The following is a 22,623-nucleotide window of genomic DNA, read 5'->3' as shown; positions in this document are numbered from 1 at the left end:
GCTTATTGTATAAATTGTAATCATGTAATTATGTGTATACTGTACATTGTAATATATTGAATCCATATCCTTTTAATAAAAAATATATACATCAATGAGCTTTGAAACTCAGATAAATGTGTGGGTGTATTGTTTTCTCTTATGGGATGCAGTGTTTTGCGATGTACAGCGCACTTTTATCGTATATGAGATGCGCCTGGCGTCTGCAGTATATATTAGAGTGGGCATTTTAAATATTTGTAAGGAAACAATTTGGCATTCACAGTGTTTTTAAGGATCTTCCCAAGTTGTCCTACAAAACATAAACTGACAATGTGCGTGGGAATATATGGCTGCCATGGTAGTAAGTCTTCCATCATCATTAATATATCCTTTTCAATTCTGGTAGCAGTATATAAAATAATAGCAGCCGAATGCTACCAAAAACAACATTTTTAGTGTAAGCCACTCGAGGAAAACATCTTCCAAAGGCTCAAAGGGATCAGATGCTAGAGCATCTAGTGTTAGATTAAGATTATAAGGTCTCACAAAGGCTTGATAGAAGGTCTAATTATTTTTACTGCTTGCAACAAAAAAAATCTAAATAAATTACCCAGACAGCATCTAGTTTTTAAAAAAGCACTACGTGTAGGAACCAGAAGTTTCAATGTAGTAAGAGCAAGAGCCTTGTTTAATCCATCCTGAAGAAAACCGAGAACCTGAGGAATGGTAGCTGTTCAAACAAATAGTTTATGTTTGTACCAAAGAATACATCTTTCATATTCCAAAAATACTGCCATCGGAATACTGGCGACACAAGCTATTCTCCCTCTGTGGGTGTCCACGACACCCATAGAGGGAGAATATAACCTATGGCGTAGCTAGCCACTGTGTCCGCAGTGTGGCGAGCGCAGCAAGCCCGCATGGGGCTCTCTAGCGGTCATCTCGCTGACAGCATACTGGCGGGACAAGATCATGACAGCCGGCATCCAGTCTGCTGGTAAATAGTACGTTTTCCCCCTGTAAAGTCTCATTGCAGTACCTTCCATGCACAGTCTTAGCCAGGGTGTGACCAATGAGTGGGTCTGTTCTCTAAGGGCCTAATTCAGATCTGATCGTAGCAGCAAATTTGTTAGCTAGTGGGCAAAACCATGTGCACTGCAGGTGGGGCAGATATAACATGTTGTAACGCTGTAAGGGTACAAGGTGCCGTTTCCTGGGACAAATGGCAGCCTGCAGCAGCTGAGGAACCACACAGAGTCCAGTTTCCGGTACAACTGGCCCCAGCCAGTTGTTTATTAGACAGAAAATAAAACAAACAGCAAAAGAAAATACCTTGCCTGTCCGGCACTAACTAAACACAAGATGTTCCTAACTATCACTAAACAAAAAAACACAGAGTTCTCCAGTACCCTGTATAGCTCACTTGTATCAGGAAGCGTGTCTCTCACACAGAGATCCTGCAGTCTTCCCAGGCAGTCTGCACACCCTAATCAGGCCAGCAGCTCTATAACACTCTTACACAGCTGAAAGCCTGATTAGCCTTCTGTGAGGCCAAAGACCCGAACTGGGCGAAATGTCTGGAACTTGTCCCATCTCTCTTTCAGGGTCCTTACCCAGCTTTTCCAACAAACTGAAAAGGTTCAAACAAAACAAAACAAAACATATTCCCAGAAGTTTTCATTTTTTCTAATACATGTAAGACAAGAACCTGGGACAAACATACCTGCCCTCAAACACTATTCCAGTGTTCTTGTCACATATCCCCCTCCCCTGTTTCGACCTAGGGGCCGGAACACTTGTAGCCCCCAGACAGAAGATGCGGGACAATGCATCTGCGTTGGCCAATTGTGTACCCGGTCTATGTTAGACGGTAAACTTAAAATCCTGCAACGCTAGAAACCATCTAGTTACCCGAGCATTCTTGCCTCTATTTACATACATCCATTTTAAAGGGGCATGATCCGTCACTAGTCTGAATTGTCTACCCAAGAGGTAATATCTCAAGGTATCTAGTGCCCACTTAATGGCCAAAGCCTCCTTTTCCACAATGGCATACCTTTTTTCATGCTCATTGAGTTTCCTACTCAAATAAATGATAGGGTGTTCGTCCCATCTCTGGTTTGGGACAGCACAGCACCTATCCCTACCTCTGAGGCATCTGTCTGTACCACAAATTCTTTTGAAAAATCTGGTGTTATCAACACCGGTTGTGAACACAAAGCCACTTTTAACGCTTGGAACGCTTTTTCTGCATCAGGGTTCCATTTCACCATATTTGACTGCTTCCCTTTTGTAAGGTCTGACAACGGCACCGCTGTGGTCGCAAAATTGGGAATAAACCATCTATAGTACCCAGTAATTCCCAAAAAAGCCCTTACCTGTTTTTTATTCACTGGACGAGGCCAGTTTTGAATAGCATCAATTTTATTCAATTGGGGCCTAATCAGACCGCTGCCTATGGTGAAGCCCAAGTATTTGACCTCCTCCATTGCGAGGCAGCACTTCTTTGGGTTAGCAGTTAACCCTGCCTCCCTGATTGAGTCCAGTACTGCTTGTACTTTAACCAAATGGGACCCCCAGTCTGTACTGTGAATTACCACATCATCCAAATAGGCAGCTGCATATTTTCTATGGGGCCTCAAAATTTTATCCATCGCCCGTTGAAAGGTTGCTGGAGCCCCATGCAACCCAAAGGGTAACATCTTATACTGGTACAGCCCCTCCGGAACCGAAAAGGCTGTTTTTTCTTTGGCGCTATCAGATAAAGGTATTTGCCAGTAACCTTTGGTCAGGTCCAACGTGGTGAGAAACCTGGCTGTTCCCAGCCTTTCTACAAGCTCATCCACACGGGGCATGGGGTATGCGTCAAACTTGGACACCTCATTTAACTTACGAAAGTCATTACAGAAGCGTATGCTACCGTCGGACTTCGGGATGAGCACTATGGGACTGGACCACTCACTGTTAGACTCCTCTATGACTCCAAGTTCTAACATGGTTTTAACTTCTTTAGAAATAGCTTCTCGCTGAGCTTCAGGAATCCTATATGGCTTTAAATGAACCCTGACCCCTGGTTCTGTGACAATGTCATGTTTTATTATGGTCGTTCGGCCAGGCAGCTCTGAAAATATCTCCCTATTTTGGATGAGAAATTCTTTAACCTGATTGTTCTGATCAGCTGATAATGTCTCTGACACCTTCACTGCGGGAAGCAACCGGGGTGAAGACACCGAAGGGCAAGGCTCCGCTGACAGAGACAACCTATCTTTCCAGGGTTTGATTAAGTTAACATGGTAAATCTGTTCGGGTTTTCTCTTTCCCGGCTGGTATACTTTGTAATTAACCTCATTCACTTTTTCCCTAATCTCAAATGGACCCTGCCATTTAGCTAGGAATTTGCTTTCCACAGTGGGTACCAAAACAAGAACTCTATCTCCAGGAGCAAATTCCCGTATCTTGGCACTCCGGTTATAGACCCTCTGTTGAGCACTTTGGGCCTGTTCCATGTGCTCTCTGACAACAGGTACCACGGCTGCAATCCTATCCTGCATTTGTGTTACATGTTCAATAACGCTCCTATAAGGAGTGGGCTGTCCTTCCCACGTCTCTTTGGCAATGTCCAACAGCCCTCTGGGGTGTCTACCATACAACAAATCAAATGGAGAAAACCCCGTAGAGGACTGAGGAACTTCTCTGATGGCCATTAACAAGTAGGGCAACAAACAATCCCAGTTTTTCCCATCTCTCTCAACAACCTTTTTTAACATACTTTTTAATGTTTTATTAAACCTTTCCACCAACCCGTCAGTTTGGGGATGGTAGATGGACGTCCTGAGGTGAGTGACCTTAAATAATTTGCACAATTCTTTCATGATCCTTGACATAAATGGAGTACCTTGGTCAGTCAAAATTTCTTTTGGTATTCCCACTCTACTAAATACCTGCACCAGCTCCCTAGCTATCGCCTTGGTTGTGATAGTGCGTAAAGGGACAGCCTCAGGATATCGAGTGACATAGTCCACAATTACCAGGATATACTGATGGCCCCGAGCAGACTTTAACAAGGGCCCCACGAGATCCATGGCTATTCTGTCAAACGGGACCTCTATAATAGGCATGGGAACTAGTGGGCTCCTAAAATGGGGTCTAGGGGCATGATACTGGCATTCAGGACAGGAAGAACAATATTCAGACACTTCTTTATAAACCCCTGGCCAAAAGAACCTTTGTAAAACTCTTTCAGTGGTTTTTTCTGCCCCTAAATGTCCTGCGGTAACGTGACTATGAGCTAAATCTAGTACCGTTCTCCGATAAGGCTGGGGAACTACCAGCTGTTCCACCACATCCTCACCCTTTTTGACAATGTGGTACAAGAGCTCATTACAGATGGCCATGTGGGGATATGTAACCCTGTCACCTGGTACCACAGGTTCCCCATTAACAATCTTAACATTCTCTCTAGCCTTTATTAAGGTAGGATCCTTTAACTGTTCAGACGCAAACAGATCCTTCTTTACCTCCAGGTCAGGCACGCTTTCAGTTCTAACTACTATGTCTCTGTTCCCAGCAAGAGGGTCCTCACTGGACTCCCCATCTGTCACTTCCCCAGCCAAACTAGCAAAAGGCAAAGGGTCAGAAAGTTCCGAAGACACACGTACATCCCTACAATCACCGGTATTATCAACTGGCTCTTTACTTCTCACATCTGTTGATAACCGTGCTTCCCACAGTTTCCAAAAATGAGGAAAATCCCTCCCTATTATGGCCTCATGCACCAAGGTGGGGACCAGTCCCACTTTAACCATTGCTGACCCACAACAAGTTTCTATATTCACTTCAGCAGTGACATAATGTTGGGTATCCCCATGTATGCAAGTTACCCCAATAGGTATTTGCTGGACCTTTAAGGGGTTCACTAACCCAGCTTTCACGAGGGTAACTAAACTTCCTGAATCTAGCAAGGCCTCTACCCGGTTACCCTCTAAAAACACATCACACATTTGTTTTTCCAGCTCAGGTGAAGGTACCACAGTACAGGCTAACCTAGCAAAGAAAGACATTCTGCGACATTCAAAGGCAGCATAACATTGCATGGGTTCTTGCGTGACTGGGCAATTGGCTATAACATGACCTGGCATACCACACCTAAAACATTTAACCACACGATTATCAACCCGTTTGGGCAGCATAGACCGTTCTAGCCCCATTGGCCTGTCTCCAGGGCCAGTGTTTACAGTCTCTCCAGCCTTGCGTTCTCTTAACCGCCCAGCAACGTTTTCCCACGGAACAGTCTTACCAGTCTTTACTGAAGGGCGCTGTCGAGGATCTATGGGTTGCTGGGTGGTCATCAGTAGTTCCTCTGCTGCCAAATACCTCTCTACCATGTCCACTAATTGGTCAGCAGTACCCGGGTTTCCATGGCTCACCCACTTGCGCAGGACCATGGGCAAAGATCTCAAGTAGTGGTCCATGACGACTCTTTCAACCATCTGGGGACCAGTTAATGTCTCTGGCTGTAGCCATTTTTTTGTTAGCTGAATAAGGTCGTGCATCTGGGAGCGCGGAGGCTTCTCCATGACGTACACCCAACGGTGCACCCGTTGTGCTCGTACTGACAGCGTGACTCCCAGGCGGGCCAGGATCTCAGTCTTTAGTTTATCATAGTCCCGATCCTCAGCAGGGCTTAAATCAAAGTAAGCTTTTTGGGGCTCACCTGACAGGAAAGGTGCCAGCAGACTGGCCCACTGTGCTTTCGGCCAGTTCTCACACTCGGCAGTCCTTTCAAACGTGGTCAGATAGGCCTCCACATCATCAGCCTCTGTCATTTTCTGCAGGAAGTGACTGGCCCGTATAGAACTAGAGCTGGTCGGAGCACTGACGGCCACATCTCCAACCCGAGCTGCAAGTCTCTGCACCACTTCTGCTAAGGCCTCTCTATCCTGACGCTGTTGCCTGTAAAGTTCGTCAACAGCTGCCTGCTGTTGTCTCCTATTTTCCTCCATTGCCACCTGCTGCTGCCTGTTGGCCTCCTGCTGAGCCACTGTAGCTTGCAGCAAGGCTTTAAGCAGTTCCTCCACGTCGACAGATTTTTCAGGCGGCTTTGTAGCTGCTTTCACCCAGGACATATATCAAACCCTCGGGGTGAGTCTCAGCAATTTCACACTGTGCTGTATCTGCATAAACCAGCTGCTGCTTTCACTTATGTGCAGAGCGGCATGCTCGCATTCTCCACCAAGTTGTAACGCTGTAAGGGTACAAGGTGCCGTTTCCTGGGACAAATGGCAGCCTGCAGCAGCTGAGGAACCACACAAGTCCAGTTTCCGGTACAACTGGCCCCAGCCAGTTGTTTATTAGACAGAAAATAAAACAAACAGCAAAAGAAAATACCTTGCCTGTCCGGCACTAACTAAACACAAGATGTTCCTAACCATCACTAAACAAAAAAACACAGAGTTCTCCAGTACCCTGTATAGCTCACTTGTATCAGGAAGCGTGTCTCTCACACAGAGATCCTGCAGTTTTCCCAGGCAGTCTGCACACCCTAATCAGGCCAGCAGCTCTATAACACTCTTACACAGCTGAAAGCCTGATTAGCCTTCTGTGAGGCCAAAGACCCGAACTGGGCCCAATGTCTGGAACTTGTCCCATCTCTCTTTCAGGGTCCTTACCCAGCTTTTCCAACAAACTCAAAAAGGTTCAAACAAAACAAAACAAAACATATTCCCAGAAGTTTTCATTTTTTCTAATACATGTAAGACAAGAACCCGGGACAAACATACCTGCCCTCAAACACTATCCCAGTGTTCTTGTCACAATGTGCAGAGAGAGTTAGATTTTGGTGGGTTATATTGTTCCTGTGCAAGGTAAATACTGGCTGCTTCATTTTTACACTGCAATCTAGATTTCAGTATGAACACACCCCACCCCAATCTTACTCTCTCTGCATGTTATGTCTGCCACCCCCCCCCCCCCGCGGTGTACATGGTTTTGCCCATTAACTAACAAATTTGCTGCTGCGATCAGATCTGAATTACCCCCTATGTCTTCTAATGCACATAAAGTCACTCACATGCTTCAGTTATGTTTTTAGGGCATATTTATTACACACATTTTGTGGGAAAACACCCAAAAAAATTGGGATACCCTTAAAAGTAGAGATGAGCGGGTTCGGTTTTACTCGGTTCTCAAAATGGCATCTTATTGGCTCACGGATGTCACGTGTTTTGGATAGCCAATCTGATGCCGTTTTGAGAACCGAGTAAATCCGAGTAAAACCGAATCCGCTCATCTCTACTTAAAAGTATTTACCGGGAGAGTGCTTGGCCGGATACCTTATCGGTAACAGCCACTGGTACATGCGCTGTTTAATGATGGCCCATGCGCAGTAGGTTCGCAGCAAAAAGTAAAGTGATGCCTGATGCGATCACTTTACCAAACACATCCAGCACTTGTCCTGTGTCACGATCCGGGTATCTGGACGCCATTTCTTACCCATCAGATGCCTCCTAAGGCTGGCTCAGCGCTCCAGGACCGGATCCCATCTGTTATCCTAATGTTCACATTCCTGCATCCTCTCCTGTCTCTCTGAGACGCTGTCACAGTAACGCCTTATTACATCTGGCATGGCGTCTCCCGCGGCCTCCGCCGCCGTCCCTGAGCTTCTGCATGCAGAGTGTCAGAGTGGCGATTACGTCAGCCGCGGCCTCCGCTGTGTCCGCGTGGTTGGATGTGCACTTGTCAGCCTGGCGTCTCCTGTCTCCAGTGGCCGGCGCCGCCATTACTGTTTTCATTACCACATGGATTACAAACCAAACTTCCCTCCAAGTGTCTGCATGGGCGCAGCCATCTTGGATTCTGTCAGCTGATCATTTCCTCCAATCTGTTGTCAGTATTGTTAATCTGCATAATTGCCTAGCCAATCCCTTCCTTGCTGCAGGTATAAATACACTGTGCCTGAGCAAGGAAGGCGTCAGTGCTTTGGTTGTCAAACCTAGTTCCTGTTTGTCTCTCTCCTGTGATTGTCTTCCAGGTTCCAGCTCCTGTCTCAAGACTTCCACCATAGAGACCCGCACCAGCATTCCACCTGCGGTGTAGCCGGACTCTCCAATCCATTGTGGATTCATCTGTTTCCAGCTACAACATTACCTGCTTCCAGCTCAGCTTCCAGCAGAGTACAGCTTCCCTTAAAGGGCCGGTGTCCTTTCTACACTTTACCACTCTCCACCGGTATTATTATTTCTCCGCTCTCAAGTTCTACATTTCAGTTCATATTTCATCGCTCCCAAGTTCATTTATTATTTAACTGGTTCCAGCCAGTATCCACTCCGTGCTAACAACAGTCTGGTTCCAGCCAGTATCCACAGCAGCTGTTTTATCTCCAGCAACCCAGCTTTTCCTGGAACACCAGCTGGCACAATCCTGGGTTATCTCCATTGCTACAGTCGGGCCTGGTAAGGACTTTCCATCTAGAAGATCATAAGAACTATCTCACACTACCAGTGCCCTGTGGCTCCTGCCATTCTGTAGTACCCAGGAACTGTATTTATTCTTTGCTGACTTTTTACGTTTTCTTTTACTGCTGCTGTGTTGCGGAGTTGTCATAAATAAACATCATTGACTTTTATTCCTGGTTGTCGTGGTCACGCCTTCGGGCAATTCTTCTACATGTCTAGGGGTCTGATACAACCTGCCAGGTTCCATTACACCTCAGCCCCTACAACTGAGGCTGCCTCCCGTCAGCTCAGGCCCTCAGTTGTGACATCCTGGAAGTAATATTTAATACATCTGGCAGAAATGTAATTCTTATTGCCTGAATAGTGGCAATAAGAAATTCTATTTACAGAATTTAAACCACAATAAACAATAAATAGGTCCCTTAATGTTGTAGTTTTCTTCAAATACACTATTACCTGCATTCCCTATAGTGTCCTCTTTGCTGTTTTTTCTACATAAATATGTGTGTACATAGGTAAATACAGATAGACAGAGAGATCTATAGATAGATAGAGAGATCTATAGATAGATAGATAGATATAGATAGATAGACAACTATCTCTGTCACCAAATATGTGGCAAGTTGGGTAAGTCCAGCTGCCCTGGAAGGGGCGATATGCAATTTAGGGGTGCCAAAATGCAATTATATCTTGCCCCCACCCAACCATAAAGGTTGTAGCACCCTTGGCTATGAGGGAGGAAGGGGAAAGCAGTACAATGGGCACAGAAGCGAGTTGATGTTGGTAAAGAGGCAATGACAGATGACTGAGTGGATATTACAGAAGTAAAGTACTGTATGCTTGCTTGGCAAGTGAAATGGCTGAACTGTAACTTGAGGGTGTGGATCATTGGGTCAGGTAGTCAGTTAATAGGTCGACCCCATATAGTCAACATGCAATAGGTAGACATGTAAAAACTAGACAATAGAAAAGATCAATAAGTATAAGAAAAGCCAACATGGAAATGGTGGCACAAGGTTTTTTTTTGGGGGTGTTATTTTCTAAATTAAGCCACATGTGAATTAGTGTACTGCTTCCCTTGCCATGCTTTGGGCAAGGTGCATTGCTCTGTTCCTGTTGCACTTTGCACAGGTTGCTATTTCCAATCGTAGTCCACATGGATGGTAAATGATGAAAAAGCTTTTAATAAAATCCCCAAAAAACTTGCGTCGACCATTTATACCTGTCTACCTCAAGCACTGGTCGGGTGACTTTTTTGCCGAAAAAGCAAACTCTGCTGATTAAAAGGATATGCGGCATGCCTATAATCTATGTGCAACTGAGGCTGTATCTGCATACAGAAATGGTATGTTAGTGTTTTCTAGGAAAACACTGTAGTGTAGCATTCATATGCAGTTACAGCCATAGTCGCACACAGAATATAGGCATGCCGCATATCATTTTTAATCAGCATAAGCTGTTTGTGTGTCCTATTCACATTTTTGTGTGAGTAACACTCATTTTAATGGAAAAAGGCTCATGAAAAGACAGTCAGCACTACAGAGTCACGACACAGTATGGCCTGACTAGAAGGGCTGTTTTAAGTGCCAGGAGGCTATATGTATGTGGACACATCTGTAGGTGACCTTATAGTGGAGAAATAAGTAGTTATGGTAGACTTACCGTCGATAATTATTTTTCGCCTAAGTCCACAGTATCCACAGAATAACACTGGGATAGCGTCAGCGGAATGGAACTAATCAATCAAAAGCCTTCGGCCTCCCAGAATGCAATGGGCCAATCTCCTATATATAGATCAAGGCAGGAGCATCATAGAGAGCCCTAATCAGGCGAGAAGAACACATACACACACTTCCACACAAGAGGGAAGAGGTTAGCAAGTGTAAGGATCCTCAAATCAGGTGCGTCAGGGTGGTATACCTGTGGACACTGTCGACTTTGGAGAAAAAGAGTGATCGACGGTAAGTCTACCATAACTACTTATTTCTCCTGCAGGGTCCATAGATTATCCACAGGATGACATTGGGATGTCCCAAAGCAAATTTAGTGGATGGGACCCTCCTGATTGGACAGGAGAATCCTTCGCATGAATGCAGTGTCCTGAGAGGCAAAGGTATCAAAGGCATAATGTCTAATTAATGTGTTAATGGAAGACCACGTGCCTGCCTTACATATCTGTTCAGCTGAAGCACCACGTTGTGCTGCCCATGAAGGACCTACCTTACGAGTAGAGTGAGCAGAGACATTAGCTGTAACAGGGAGATCAGCTTGAGAATATGCTTCTGAAATAGTCATCCAAAGCCACCTCGCCAGTGTCCGATTGTCAGCAGGCCACCCTCTCTTGTGAAATCCATAGAGAACAAAGAGTGTCTGTCTTTCTGATGACACTGGTATGATCCACGTAGATCCTTAAAGCACGGACTACGTCCATTGATGCATCAATTTCTTTGTTAAGGTGGAACTTGGAGACCACCTTTGGAAGATATCCAGATTTGGTTCTAAGAACTGCTCTATCTGAATGAAAAATGAGAAAAGGAGGGCAACATAACAATGCCCCTAAAACTGAACTCTACTAGATGAAAGCAATAGGCAGTAGAAAGAGAACCTTAGCCGTCAACCATTTAAGATCCACTTGCTTCAGTGGTTCAAATGGGGCAACTTGAAGCAAAGGACTAAACTTAGATCCCAAGGAGCTGTAGGAGGAACAAAAGGAGGTTGGATGTGAAGCATTCCTTGGAAAAAAAAGTGTGAACATCCTGTAGGTTAGCAATTTTCTTTTGAAACCATACAGTCAATGCTGACACCTGAACTCTCAAGGAAGCCACCTGTAGACCTTTGTCCATTCCTTTCTGAAGGAATGCTAGGACTCTGGAAACTCTGAAAGACCTAGGGTCAAGCTTCCTGGCACTGAGCCATTGAATATAAGCATGCCATATTCGGTAATAAATGCGAGCAGAGGATGGTTTCCTTGCTCTTAGCATTGTTTGAATTACCTGTTGTGAAAATCCTTTTGCTTTCAGGACGGATGTTTCAGGACAGATGTGTCAAAGACAGCCGATCCAGGTGCTTGTAATAACAAGGACCCTGAGATAGTAGATCTGGACATTCAGGCAGTAGAAACGGAGTCTCCACAGACAGCCTCTGCAGATCTGTGTACCAATATCTTCTGGGCAATGCCGGAGCTAATACTATCACGGCGCACTTTCCTTGTTTGACTTTCTGAATCACCCTGGGAATCAGGGCGATTGGTGGAAACACATAGGCCAGATAAAAGTCCCATCTCACTGATAGAGCATCCACGAAGGTCGCTTTGGGATCCTTTGTCCTTGACCCGGACTTTGTTGTTCTGACGAGAAGCCATGAGATCTATCTCTGGCAGCCCTGACTTGTTTACCAGAATCTGGAAGACCTCTGGGTGTAAAGCCCATTCGTTTGCATGAATGATGTGTCGACTGAGAAAATCTGCTTCCCAGTTTAGGACTCCCGGAATGAACACTGCGGACAAGGCCAGATGATGAAGTTCTGCCCACCTTAACGTGCGGCTTATCTCCTTCAGTGCCTTTTGGTTGCAAGTTCCTTCCTGATGATTAAAGTACGCTACTGCCGTTGCATTGTCCGAGTGAATCTGAACCGGTTTTCCTTGAAGTATGTCCTGAGTGAGTGCAATATATATGGCCTGAAGTTCCAATATATGTATCAGCAGGCAACTTTCTTCCTTGGTCCACTGCCCCTGGAAGCAACACTTTTCTGACACTGCTCTCCAGCCCTGAAGACTGGCGTCCGTTGTCAGAATCTCACACTCTGATATCCAAAAGGGTCGCCCTTTGTCCAAATAGGATGACTGTAGCCACCAGGCTAGCGGCCTCCGTACTTCCTGAGGAAGGACCATAGTCTGAGTTTTTAATTATCTGATTTAGTCCATTCCATCTGGAAAGAATCAGATGTTGAAGGGGCCTCGAGTGGAATTGAGCATATTCCACCATGTAGAATGGTAACACCATAGAGCCCATCACTTGCATTGCTGAATGAATGGATACTCTTCGACTGTGTAGTAGCTCCTGAATCCTTGTCTGTATTGTGGATATTTTGTTCAGAGGTAGAAAAACTATCTAAAGCCTGGAATCCAATAAAGCCCCCAGGTGCGTCATGCGTTGTGACGGAACCAAGGATGACTTCGCCCAATTTATGAGCCAGCTGTGGCTTTGTAAACAGGCTATTGTCCATTGAAGATGGCTCTGGAGAACTTCCTGGGATTGAGCCAGAATAAGCAGGTCGTCCAGGTATAGGAAAATTCTTACCCCCTGACGACGGAGATAAGCTGCCATGACCACCATAATTTTGGTAAATACAGTTGGAGCTGTAGGCAGTCCAAATGGTAGGGCCTGAAACTGAAAATGTTGCCAGAGGATAGCAAACCTGAGATAGCACTGATGGGACGTTGAGCATGCAGTTAAGCATCCTGGATATCTAGGGATACCATAAAATCCCCCGGCTCCATGGCCAAGATAACGGAACAAAAGGTTTCCATATGAAAGCGAGGCACCCAAATGAATTTGTTCAGAGCTTTGAGACCGAGAATGGGCCGGTATGACCCATTCGGTTTATGTACTAGAAACAGGTTAGAATAGAAACAGGAGGAGGACCGGTACTATCACCCCTGATTGTAGCAACTTCTGAACTGCCTCCTGTAAAGCCCTGGCCTTAATTTCCACAGAAGACGGGCTGGTACAAAAAATCTTTGCAGAGGGTGTTTCTGGAAGGCAAACGCATAACGTGAGATACCGCTTCTTGCACGCAGGCATCTGTGGTGGACTGCTGCCAGATCTGTGCAAATAGAAGAAGTCGGCCTCCCACCCTGAGATCCCCCAGGTGGAGGCCCGAGCCATCAGGATGATAGCTTATCTTCTGGTTTGGAAGCAGGCGTTCTGGTAGCCCAATGCTTTTTAATCCTTCCAGACTTATCTGATTGGGACTGTTTGATGTAACCCTTTCCTTTAGCTTTTCCTTGGGTCCGAAAGGACCGAAAAGCTGGAAAATTAGGTTTAGACTTGTAAGTAGAAGGAAACTTCACTTTTTAAGAGTCTGCTTCTGACTCCAGAATATTGTTCATCTCTTTACCAAAAAGAATCTCTCCAGCAAAAGGCAAAGACTCTAGTACCTTTTCAGACTCGGAGTCAGCCTTCCATGTACGTAGCCAGACAGCTCTGAGTGCTGCTACTGCTGAGGCTGATGCCTGAGAAGCTACTATACCCATATCCAAGGCTGCTTCTTCCATAAAGACAGCTTCTTGTTTAATATGTGCAATATGGGACTTTTGTTCTCTAGACGCCAATGAAAGGTCGTCTTCCAATGCATCAGCCCAGGCCGCCACTGCTTTTGCCATCCAAGCTGAAGCCATTGCCGGCCTAACAACTGCTCTTGATAAGGAAAAAACATTTTATAGAAAACCATCTATCTTTCTAACCGTTACATAATTTAATGATGTTGAAGGCAGAGGTAATGTAGATTTACACACCAATTGAATGACATGCGTATCTACTTTGGAAGCAACCTCCCTTGTCAAACAATCCCCAGCCAGAAGAGGATAATGAGAAATCCATTTTTTAAGAATTCTGAACTTTTTACTGGGTGTAACCTAAGCCTCTTGCATGATTTCTGTCAGCTGTTCTGACTCTGAAAATTCAGCTCTGACTGTTTTGGGACGTTTAAACACAGGTGCCTTGGATTTTAACACAGGCTCTGCTGCCTCCTCTAAGGACAGAATGGCTTTCATAGCATTAATTAGCTCAGATACATCTACTGAGCTGGGACCTTCATCCTTATCTCTGTATGCAGACTCAGAATGCGAGGAACCGTGTCATCCACTGAAGTGTCCCCTTCTGACACGTGTAGACTATGAAGATGTTGTTTCAACTCTGTGATTTACTTTCCACAGGTCTTTCAGCCTGTTTTTGTTGAAAGGCTGCAGATTCCTGGACTGGATGTGATAAGACCCAGGGGGAATGTTGCATGTAAGGGTTAACTGGGTAACCTATTCCTGGTACAGGAGCTGGCATTATCCGCTCAGCGATACTGGATAATATTTGTGCAAATAAAGCCCATGGGGGTTCTGACTGAACCTGTGCCTGCCTTGGATTATTAAGGAGGCTTTGATGAAAGCTATAACAGTTTGCACATAATCCATTTTGTACCAGACCTTGAGAGGTTAACCCTGCATTGCTGACACACATGATATCAATGTTGGTGCAGCTGTGGAGAGTGTATCCTCCTCACCCTTGCCTCTCTTAGATGTGGTAAACAAATCACACACCTGTATGGTGTTAACTACAGAATTTGAGACCGTATTCACTTTAAGCTTGCTAAAGTGACATACAATCCGATCACTCCCTGCCTTGCACCAGCACTGAGGATCGGATATACAAAGACAGTAGAACTGATGGAAATATGGTATAGTATAGAAAAAGTCAGCAGCCGCACTAGCAATTAGAATAATAAGCAATATGAGCATATATTCAACTACAGATACATTTCAGGTATGTAGGAAAAACAAATTACTGCATTACCTTATATAGGACTTTTAACATATTCAGTCGCACAGCAAAAGAAACAGCAGTAACAGTTTATCAGACTCATATGCATCAGGCACTTATCCAGCTACTCGTACCTCAATGGTAGGTAGAGACTCAGGGCCATATTCAATTAGCAGTGATAACGGACTTTTCACGTGAAAAGTCCGGTTTTCGGGTGAAAAACCGGACTTTTCACGTGAAATGCAATTACAGCCTATTCAATTATCCTGGAAAATTTATCGGTGATCATGTTTTCACTAATTTCACTTCACCTTCTCTGAAGCAGGTGAAAAGTTGGGAAAAGTCACTATTTTAAGGTAAAAATGTTTGGATATGGTACAGAACTCATGGGACACCCCCCTTTATGACTAATTAGGCACGTTGAAGTTTTTAATTATTTTTAATTGGCCAATAAGGACATGTCATTTTTGGGGTGAAAAAGTAAAAAGTGATGGAAATTGGGGTTCAAGGTATGGGACAGGTATATTGGGGTGCTTTATGAGTGGGACAGGTGTTTTTTAGGCTTGCAGATGGGAGTAATCGGTCTGTTTCCACTTTTTTTTTAAAGTACCCTAAAATGACCCAAATATATACTTATACCCATTTTCATGTACCCCAAATTTAGTGAGAGCATTTATTTTGCTCAAAAAAAACTTGCTTTCTATCATTTTTTTGCATTTAAAAAAAAAATGCATATAACCGCCATTTCACACAATTTAAGTCCCCAAAAACTCTCTAATGTGATCTCTAACACACTTCTCTTCTGTTTTCCTATGTTAGTTTAGCATTTTTTGGGGTACAGGCTGATTTCCCCATTTTCACCTGCACTTTTCACTGCAAGAATTTTCACGTGAAACCCGGTCGGAATTGAATAGGTCGAAAAATGGAGCGTTTTCGCGGCAATTTTCGGCCGATTGCCGCGAAAAATTTTCGGACGAAAAATTGCCGCGAATTTGCGAAAAATTGAAAAACGGTGCGTTTTCGCGGCAATTTTCGTCCGATTGCCGCGAAAAATTTTCGGGCGAAAAATTGCCGCGAATTTGCGGATAATTGAATACCCTAGTTAGTGCTGTATCACCTGCCTCAGGAAAGCGGGATACAGGGAGACTTAACCCCGCTTCCAGTATCGAGAAATAAGTTATCCAATGCTGAGTGGATCCAGATGCAAATAGTGAACACAGACGCACCAGTGACACAGCTGCCTATGCTGTGACTGGGTCAGTTAGATATCTAGCATATCAGACGGAAGCAGGAAATCAGTTCATTGCGGGAAACTTGGAGGAAACTGGTCATGAACCAGGGGGAGGGGTGACCAGGGGAGCTTCTTACTCCCCACTGACGACATCAACCCCAGGGATCACGACCTGTACAGCACTGTACACGTGGGTAAGCGTTGTCGCGACCTGGCGGAGAGGTGTTGGAGCGACACTTTCTAAGGTGCGTATATGACGCTTTTAAGAAAGATCGCTCAAAAAGAATAAGGCTATAAAATTAAAATAAAAAGCTTATGGCTGCAAAAAACCAGCAGCCCCATGAGCATGGTCCGGCTCCTGCCGCACCAAACAAAAAACTGAATTGCCTGAGCCAGGAGTCGGGGATATAGGAGACTGGCCCATTGTATTCTGGGAGGCCAAAAGCTTTTGATTGATTGGTGCCATTCCAATGACGCTTCCGCATATCCCAATGTTATCCTGTGGATAATCTGTGGACCCTGCAGGAGAAAGTCTGCTTTGGAGCAAGATTTCCTTGCAGATGGGAGGTCTGTTTGGCCGTTGAATACTATAAGGGGTATTCAATTGTTTGAAAAGTCAGTTGGGTGTCTGTTTTTTCTGTCTATTAGATAGGAAAAAATAGACACCCAACTGACTTTTCAAACAATTGAGAGATTCCTCTATACGTTTTGTTTTGTCTGCATATGCATTCTCTAAGGCTCAAATTTGTATTTTGTTTGGTAAGAGAGAGCTACAGGGAAGTGTGTCAGAGGAAGTAAGCCAGAGTTCTCTAATGCCAAAGAGGTTGAGGCATTTTGAAATGAACAGATTATGGGTAGATGCGAATCTATCAAATGTATGGTCTGAAAATGGGCAGACCAGGATCCTAACTGAGTGGATAGATTTGTATATGAGAACCATAAAAATATCCACATATCTGCGCCCATTAGCAATAATATTAAAACCACTGACAGGTAAAATGAAATGAATAACATTGATTATATTGTTACAATGGCACATGTCAAGGGATGGGATATATTAAGCAGCATGTAAACAGTCAGTTCTTGAAGTTTGTGTTAAAGGAAAGAAAAATGAACAAGCGTAATGATCTAAGTGACTCTTGACAAGGACAAATTTCGAGGGCTAAATGACTAGATCAGAGCATCTCTAAAACACCAAGTCTTGTGGGGTCGTACCAATATGAAGTGGTTAGTACCTACCAACAGGTAGTACAGCTGGTGAACCGGCGACAGGGTCACGGGCGCCCAAGACTCACTGATGCGTGTGGGCAGTAAAAGCTAGTGCGCATGGTCTGATCCCACAGAAGACCTACTGCTCCACAAACTGCTAAAAAAGATAATGCTGGCTATGCTAGAAAAGTGTCAGAACAAAGAGTGCATCACAGCTTGCTGCATGTAGAGCTAAGAAGTAGCAGAACAGTGAGAGTGCCCATGCTGACCCCTATCCTATGCAGAAAGACCCTACAACAGGCATGTGAGCATCAGAACTGAACCATGGAGAAATGTCAAACACCGCGGAGGTAATGTGATGATCTGGGCAATGTTTTGCAGGGAAAACTTGGGTCCTGGCATTTATGTGGATGAAACTTTGACACGTATCACCTACCTAAACATTTTTATAGACCAAGTAAACCCCTCCATGGCATCGGAATTCCCTGATGATTGTGGCCTCTTTCTGCAGGAGATTGCGCCCTGCCACACTTCAGAAATGGTTCAGTAATAATTATACGGAACATGACAAATAGTTTAAGGTGTTGACTTGGCCTCCAAATTTCCCAGATCTTAATCCGATTGAATATCTGTGGGATGTGCTGGAAAAACAAGTCTGAGCTATGGAAGCCCCACCTCACAACTTATGTGATTTAAAGGATTTGCTGCCAACGTCTAGGTGCCAGACACCTTCAAAGTCTATGCCTCGATAGGTCAGAGCTGTTTTAGCAATATGAGGGGGTTCACTACGGCTGGCCGGCGGTCGAGCTCCCGGCGACCAGCATCCCGGCGCCGGGAGCCCGACCGCCGGCTTACCGACAGCGTGGCGAGCGCAAATGAGCCCCTTGCGGGCTCGCTGCGCTCGCCACGCTACGGGCGCGGTGGCGCGCTACGCGCGCCACACTATTTTATTCTCCCTCTATGGAGGTTGTGGACCCCCACGAGGGAAAATAAGTGTCGGTATGCCGGCTGTCGGGCTCCCGGCGCCGGTATACTGAGCGCCGGGAGCCCGACCGCCGGCATACAGAAGACCACCCATATGAGGAGGACCTACGCTATATTAGGCAGATGGTTTTAATGTTATGGCTGATCTGTGTATATACATGTGCTGTTCCATGCATGTTTTATTATTTGTAAATTAATTGGCTTTTAATATTCATAGGGAAAGGTATGGTGCTATATTTAATCTACAGATTTGTGTTTTATTTCTGACATCCTGGCCATCCCAGACCTGCTATGTCACCCTGTAAGAACAGACTTCTTTTTCACAAGGTAATGTTAGAACTAGCAATATATTAATCATTATTACAAAGGTTTGACAAAGAAAAAAACACAAACTTACCATTAGAGCAGCTAGTGACATGAATCCTATCAAGTTGTTCCAGAGCTTGTCAATTTCTTTCAATAGCATTTGCAGTTTCTCACTGCATACCGCTGTGGCCTTGATACCCAATTGTACTCGCTTGGTGACTCTGTATACCTCAATCACACCTGCAGAAATTAAAATACTGGAAATAACCAGGGTGTACACCTGTTGATGTAGTGGATAAGCACAATTATACCAAACACATGTATGATAAAAGTAGTAGGTTTAGTGTTAAGTTCTGAAAATGTAGTGCTGTTAACTTACACATTGTGTCTCCATAGTTTTATCCCAGCAGAACTGTTTATAGCTCTTTTGTATAATATGATTATGTGCACCACTACATGGAGGGGTGTTCTATAAAAGTAGAGTAAACAGAAAGTGGAGGTGGAAAATGAATTCAATGCCAAATAATGAAATGCTGGATATAATTCAAATGTTTATGTTACTGGGACATGGAGTTCATTTACTGTACCACCATTTCTGGGACAATTTATACCCCTTTTACACTCGCACCCTCGGGTCATTCCCGGGAATGTGTCCCGGTATATTTCCCGGGAATGACCCTTTTACATTAGCGGCCCGACCCGGCATATTGCCGGGTCGGTGACGTCACCGCTAACTTTACCGGAGGCAGTGCTTGGAGATGATATTCTCCAAGCACAGCCTCCTCCTATGCAGAGAACGGGTGCCGGGTCGCCTTGACCCGGTATACCCGTTCACACTGCACAGCTGCCCCGGGACCTGGGTTGAAATCCCGGGATGCTCGTCCCGGGAAATTGTCCCTGTACCCATTCACACTGGCAAAAATCCCGGGATGATGCGCGTTCACGTGCAAAATCTCGGGATAAAATTGGCAGTGTAAAAATAAGAATTTACTTACCGATAATTCTATTTCTCGGAGTCCGTAGTGGATGCTGGGGTTCCTGAAAGGACCATGGGGAATAGCGGCTCCGCAGGAGACAGGGCACAAAAAAGTAAAGCTTTTACCAGATCAGGTGGTGTGCACTGGCTCCTCCCCCTATGACCCTCCTCCAGACTCCAGTTAGGTACTGTGCCCGGACGAGCGTACACAATAAGGGAGGCAATTTGAATCCCGGGTAAGACTCATACCAGCCACACCAATCACACCGTACAACTTGTGATCTAAACCCAGTTAACAGTATGATAACAGAAAGAGCCTCTTAAAGATGGCTCCTTAACAATATAACCCGAATTTGTTAACAATAACTATGTACAGTATTGCAGATAATCCGCACTTGGGATGGGCGCCCAGCATCCACTACGGACTCCGAGAAATAGAATTATCGGTAAGTAAATTCTTATTTTCTCTATCGTCCTAAGTGGATGCTGGGGTTCCTGAAAGGACCATGGGGATTATACCAAAGCTCCCAAACGGGCGGGAGAGTGCGGATGACTCTGCAGCACCGAATGAGAGAATTCCAAGTCCTCTTTTGCCAGGGTATCAAATTTGTAGAATTTTACAAACGTGTTTTCCCCCGACCACGTAGCTGCTCGGCAGAATTGTAATGCCGAGACCCCTCGGGCAGCCGCCCAAGATGAGCCCACCTTCCTTGTGGAATGGGCCTTAACAGATTTAGGCTGTGGCAGGCCTGCCACAGAATGAGCAAGTTGAATTGTGTTACAAATCCAACGAGCAATCGTCTGCTTAGAAGCAGGGGCACCCAACTTGTTGGGTGCATATAGTATCAACAGCGAGTCAGATTTTCTGACTTCAGCCGTCCTTGAAATGTATATTTTTAAGGCTCTGACAACGTCCAACAACTTGGAGTCCTCCAAGTCGCCAGTGGCCGCAGGCACCACAATAGGTTGGTTCAGGTGAAACGCTGATACCACCTTAGGGAGAAAATGCGGACGAGTCCTCAGTTCTGCCCTATCCGAATGGAAGATTAGATAAGGGCTTTTATAAGATAAAGCCGCCAATTCAGATACTCTCCTGGCGGAAGCCAGGGCCAGTAACATAGTCACTTTCCATGTGAGATATTTAAAATCCACCTTTTTCAATGGTTCAAACCAATGGGATTTGAGGAAATCTAAAACTACATTTAGATCCCACGGTGCCACCGGAGGCACCACAGGAGGCTGTATATGCAGTACTCCTTTAACAAAAGTCTGTACCTCAGGAACTGAGGCCAATTCTTTTTGGAAGAATATTGACAGGGCCGAAATTTGAACCTTAATAGATCTCAATTTGAGACCCATAGACAATCCTGATTGTAGGAAATGTAGGAAACGACCCAGTTGAAATTCCTCCGTCGGAACACTCCGATCCTCGCACCACGCGACATATTTTCGCCAAATGCGGTGATAATGTTTCGCGGTGACTTCCTTCCTTGCCTTAATCAAGGTAGGAATGACTTCTTCTGGAATGCCTTTCCCTTTTAGGATCTGGCGTTCAACCGCCATGCCGTCAAACGCAGCCGCGGTAAGTCTTGAAAGAGACAGGGACCCTGTTGTAGCAGGTCCCTTCTCAGAAGTAGAGGGCACGGGTCGTCCGTGACCAACTCTTGAAGTTCCGGGTACCAAGTCCTTCTTGGCCAATCCGGAGCCACTAGTATTGTTCTTACTCCTCCTCACCGTATAATCTTCAATACCTTTGGTATGAGAGGCAGAGGAGGAAACACATATACTGATTTGTACACCCAAGGTGTTACCAGTGCGTCCACAGCTATTGCCTGTGGATCTCTTGACCTGGCGCAATACTTGTCCAGTTTCTTGTTGAGGCGAGACGCCATCATGTCTACCATTGGTCTTTCCCAACAGTTTATTAGCATGTGGAAGACTTCTGGATGAAGACCCCCCTCTCCCGGGTGAATATCGTGTCTGCTGAGGAAGTCTGCTTCCCAGTTGTCCACGCCCGGGAAGAACACTGCTGACAGTGCTATTACGTGATTCTCCGCCCAGCGAAGAATCTTGGCAGCTTCTGCCATTGCACTCCTGCTTCTTGTGCCACCCTGTCTGTTTACATGGGCGACCGCCGTGATGTTGTCCGACTGAATCAACACCGGTTTTCCTTGCAGGAGTGGTTCCGCCTGGCTTAGAGCATTTTAGATTGCTCTTAGTACCAGAATGTTTATGTGAAGAGACTTTTCCAGGTTCGTCCATACCCCCTGGAAGTTTCTTCCTTGTGTGACTGCTCCCCAACCTCTCAGGCTGGCGTCCGTGGTCACCAGGATCAAATCCTGTATGCCGAATCTGCGGCCCTCCAATAGATGAGCCTTTTGCAACCACCACAGAAGATATACCCTTGTCCTTGGCGACAGGGTTATTCGCAGGTGCATCTGAGGATGCGACCCTGACCATTTGTCCAACAGATCCCTTTGGAAAATTCTTGCATGGAATCTGCCGAATGGAATTGCTTCGTAAAAAGCCACCATTTTTCCCAGGACTCTTGTGCATTGATGTACAGACACCTTTCCTGGTTTTAGGAGGTTCCTGACAGGTCGGATAACTCCTTGGCTTTTTCCTCGGGAAGAAAAACCTTTTTCTGAACCGTGTCCAGAATCATCCCTAGGAACAGCAGACGTATCGTCGGAAAACAGCTGCGATTCTTGGAATATTTAGAATCCAGTCGTGCCGTCGAAGAACTACTTTAGATAGTGCTCTTCCGACCTCCAACTGTTCTCTGGAACTTGCCCTTTTTAGGTCGTGCAAGTAAGGGATAATTTAGATGCCTTTTTTCTTTGAAGAAACATCTTTTCGGCCATTACCTTGGTAAAAAGGCCCGGGGTGCCGTGGATAATTCAAACGGCATCGTCTGAAACTGATATTGACAGTTCTGTACCACGAACCAGA

The 22,623-nt window shown here is 45.2% G+C and overlaps 1 protein-coding gene across 1 annotated transcript in view; it reads right to left on the bottom strand.

The window, feature by feature from the left end:
* Positions 1-22,623, bottom strand: part of SYNRG (synergin gamma) — a 321,615-nt gene that overhangs the window by 36,608 nt on the left and 262,384 nt on the right. Inside the window, exon 17 of the mRNA XM_063954829.1 lies at positions 18,787-18,935. Coding sequence (XP_063810899.1) covers positions 18,787-18,935 — 149 coding nt within the window. The remainder of the gene's footprint in view (positions 1-18,786; positions 18,936-22,623) is intronic.

The sequence above is a fragment of the Pseudophryne corroboree genome, chromosome 2, assembly GCF_028390025.1.
Source record: "Pseudophryne corroboree isolate aPseCor3 chromosome 2, aPseCor3.hap2, whole genome shotgun sequence".
In the NCBI taxonomy this organism is placed as follows: Eukaryota; Metazoa; Chordata; class Amphibia; order Anura; family Myobatrachidae; genus Pseudophryne; species Pseudophryne corroboree.
The sequence above is the reverse complement of the archived record's forward strand: the minus strand, read 5'-3'. Positions and strand labels throughout refer to the sequence as shown.